We start from the raw sequence: 3,389 nt of genomic DNA, 5'->3' as shown, positions 1-3,389 counted from the left end.
TTGATGGCTCCACAAGCTAGATTCCTGAACGCTTTTAAATGTCATCACTTGATAGATACCTGAGCTATGTTGCCATAATGGTGGCCTCTTTGATGTCTATAATCCATGACTCGTCTTTCAGTTTGTGGTACTGTGGTCCCTATAATAATGCATTTGTGGATCAATTCCATATACAACTTCAAAAATAAAGATTATTTTGGAGACTTCCTATTCAATAATTTCATATTAAAAAGCAACAACAAAGAAATGTGGTACACTGAATGATGATTTAATTATTTAACTACATGTTTTTTTTTATTATGTATGCTCTCGTTAGTTTCAATGACTGTCTGGGTTTTCTTAGTGCTAGCATCACTCTGTCAATGAGATAGACATTTTAAAGTCAGGCTAAAACTTTGAGAGACGCTTCTGTTTTTTTGGTACATTGGTTTCTATGGACTATAATAATAATTAAAATTTTTTTCGGAAGAAAATTAATACAAAATCCAAACCAGTTTCTATCACATCGACCCCAACTCATGACAACCTCGTGTGTATCAGAGTGTCAGAGTGCTCATTAGGGTTTTGAACGGATGATTTTTTTTTAAATAGATCACTAGACCTTTCTTCTAAGGTGCTATTGGGTGGTCTCGAATCACCAACCTTTTAGTTAGCAGTGAGCAGGTTAACCCTTTCAAACACTGAGGGACTTCTGGAAAGAAAATTTGAGAACATCTAATCCAGCTATTAATTTTATTGGTGACAAAACTCAGAATGGGAAAAATACATATTATTATTTCAAAAACCAATGCAGTCATTCTCTGCACTTGATCTTAATCTGTATTTACGGTCTTTGCCTGATAAATTATAACCCCTGTATCTTTTTTCCCAGCAGATTTTGTGAAAACAAACAAGCACATGGCTGCGGAGAATTTGACAGTTGTTACTGAGTTTATTCTTTCGGGACTGACAGATCAGGCCGAAATGAAAATTGTGCTTTTTGTGTTCTTCCTGGTGATTTATGCCATTACCTTGGTGGGGAATCTGGGCATGATCTTCTTAATCCACACCACTCCCAAGCTCCACACGCCCATATATTTTTTCCTCAGCTGCCTTGCATTTGTAGACGCCTGCTATTCATCTGCAATTGCACCCCAAATACTGATAAACCTTCTGGTTGTGAAGGGAACCATTTCTTTCCCTGCTTGCATGGTGCAGCATTTGTGTTTCGGGGTGTTCGTTACCACAGAAGGTTACTTGCTGTCGGCATGTGGAACAGTGAACTCATTAATACACACGATAAGCTTGGGCAGACTGTTCTTTTGTGGCCCAAATGTCGTCAACCACTTCTTCTGTGATATCCCCTCTCTGCTAAAGCTGTCGTGTTCAGATACCTCCGTGAATGAGTTGTTGCTGTTAACCTTCTCTGGAGCCATTGCCATGGCCACCTTCTTGATTGTGATCATTTCCTACATGTTCATCCCTGTTGCTATACTGAGGATCCGCTCAGCATCAGGGAGACGGAAAGCCTTCTCCACCTGTGCCTCTCACCTGACTGCTGTGACCATATTTTATGGTACCTTGAGCTTTAGTTACATTCAACCAAGCTCCCAGTATTCTGTAGAACAGGAAAAGGTGGTTGCTGTGTTCTACACACTAGTGATTCCCATGTTAAATCCATTGATTTACAGCCCGAGAAACAAAGAGGTAAATGTTGCAGTGAAAAGGGCCATAGAAATGAAACATTTGCCTTGTTGATTTTCCCTTTTGATCTTACAATATTCTATCAGTTTTCAGTTACTTACATTCACAAGATTTCTATGAATTAATGCTAAATCTTTTAGGGTTTGTATAGATCCTTTCATTCTGTACACTTATTTTTCATACCAGGAGGCTGACCTGAAAGGGAGAGTTATTTAATCCATACAGCTGCATTATATAAAAGATATCCCATCACAGTAATCTTTGAATCAATGCAAAACACAGTATTACATTGGTATTTCTCTGTTAGCTTAAAACGATAAATGTATTTATAACACTTGCATTAAGAACAGGAAGAAAGGTAATTTCTTTTTTTCATTGCACTTTAGATGAAGGTTTACAGAACAAACCAGCTTCTTATTAAACAGTCAGTAAACATATTGTTTTGGGACATTGGTTAACAACCCCACAATATGTCAACACTCACCCTTCTATACCTTGGGTTCTCTATTACCAGCTTTCCTGTACCCTCCTGCCTTCCAGTCCCTGCCCCTGGGCTGGCGTGCCCCTTCAGTCTTGTTTTGTTTTATGGGCCTGTCTAAAGTTTGGATAAAGAATGAACCTCGGAAGTGACTTCATTACTGTGCTAAAAGGGTATCTGCTGGCCATATTCTCAGTTTTTCCGGTCTCTGTCAGGCCAGTAAGTCTGGTCTTTTTTTGTGAGTTAGAATTTTGTTCTACATTTTTCTCCAGCTCTGTCCCCCAGGACCCTCTATAGTGATCCCTGTCAGAGCATTCAGTGGTTGTAGCCAGGTACCGTCTAGTTGTACTGGACTCATTCTGGTGGAGGCCATGGCAGTTGTTTTCCATTAGTCTTTCAGACTAATCCTTCCTTTGGATCAATAATTCTTTTCATTTCCTCTTGCTTTGGAAAGGGTGAGACCAGTGGAGTATCTTAGAGGGCCGCTCACAGGCTTTTAACAACCAAGATGCTACTCATCAAAGTAAAATGTAGAACATTTTTTATAAACTATGTTATGCCAACTGGGCTAGATGTTCCCGAGAACATGGTCCTCACAGTAATTCAGTCCCCCTGGGAGTTTGGATGTGTCAATGAAGTTTCCGTAATTTTGCCTTGTACAAGTTGTGTTTGTTTCCCCAGGACTGTGTGCTGTTTTACCCTTCACAAAGTTTAGTGTTTTTTCAATTTCCACCCCTCCCCTCCCCAAACCATCAAAGACTGTTTCTTTTTGTGTGCAAACTTTGTCATGAGTTTTTATAGTAGTGGTCTCATAGAATGTTTTTCTTTTTGTGGTTGACTTATTTCATTCAGCATAATGCCCTCTGGATTCCTTCATGTTATCAGATGCTTTGTAGATTCATCACTGTCCTTTACCGTTGCATAGTACTCCATTGTGTGTATGTACCATAGTTTGTTTATCCAGTCATCTATTGATGGACATCTAGGTTGTTTCCATCTTTTTGTAATTGTGAACAATGCTTCAATGAACATGGGTGTGCATATGTGTATTCATGTGACAGTTCTTATCTCTCTAGGTTATATTTCCAGGAGTGGGATTGCTGGATCGTATGGTGTTTCTATTTCTAGCTTTCTAAGGTGCCATGTTGTTTTCCAACATGGTTGTTCCATTTTGCACTCCCACCAGCAGTGCATTAAGGGTTCCAATCACATCACAACCTCTCCAACA

At 39.4% G+C, this 3,389-nt stretch overlaps 1 protein-coding gene across 1 annotated transcript; it reads left to right on the top strand.

Moving 5' to 3' along the window:
* Positions 1-885: 885 nt before the first annotated feature.
* LOC126064014 (olfactory receptor 1052-like) lies at positions 886-1,737 on the top strand. The gene has a single exon (XM_049862571.1). The coding sequence runs from the start codon at positions 898-900 to the stop codon at positions 1,735-1,737; it is 840 nt and encodes a 279-aa protein (XP_049718528.1). The 5' UTR covers positions 886-897.
* Positions 1,738-3,389: the final 1,652 nt, after the last annotated feature.

Source organism: Elephas maximus, chromosome 20 (assembly GCF_024166365.1).
Source record: "Elephas maximus indicus isolate mEleMax1 chromosome 20, mEleMax1 primary haplotype, whole genome shotgun sequence".
In the NCBI taxonomy this organism is placed as follows: domain Eukaryota; kingdom Metazoa; phylum Chordata; class Mammalia; order Proboscidea; family Elephantidae; genus Elephas; species Elephas maximus.
The sequence above is the reverse complement of the archived record's forward strand: the minus strand, read 5'-3'. Positions and strand labels throughout refer to the sequence as shown.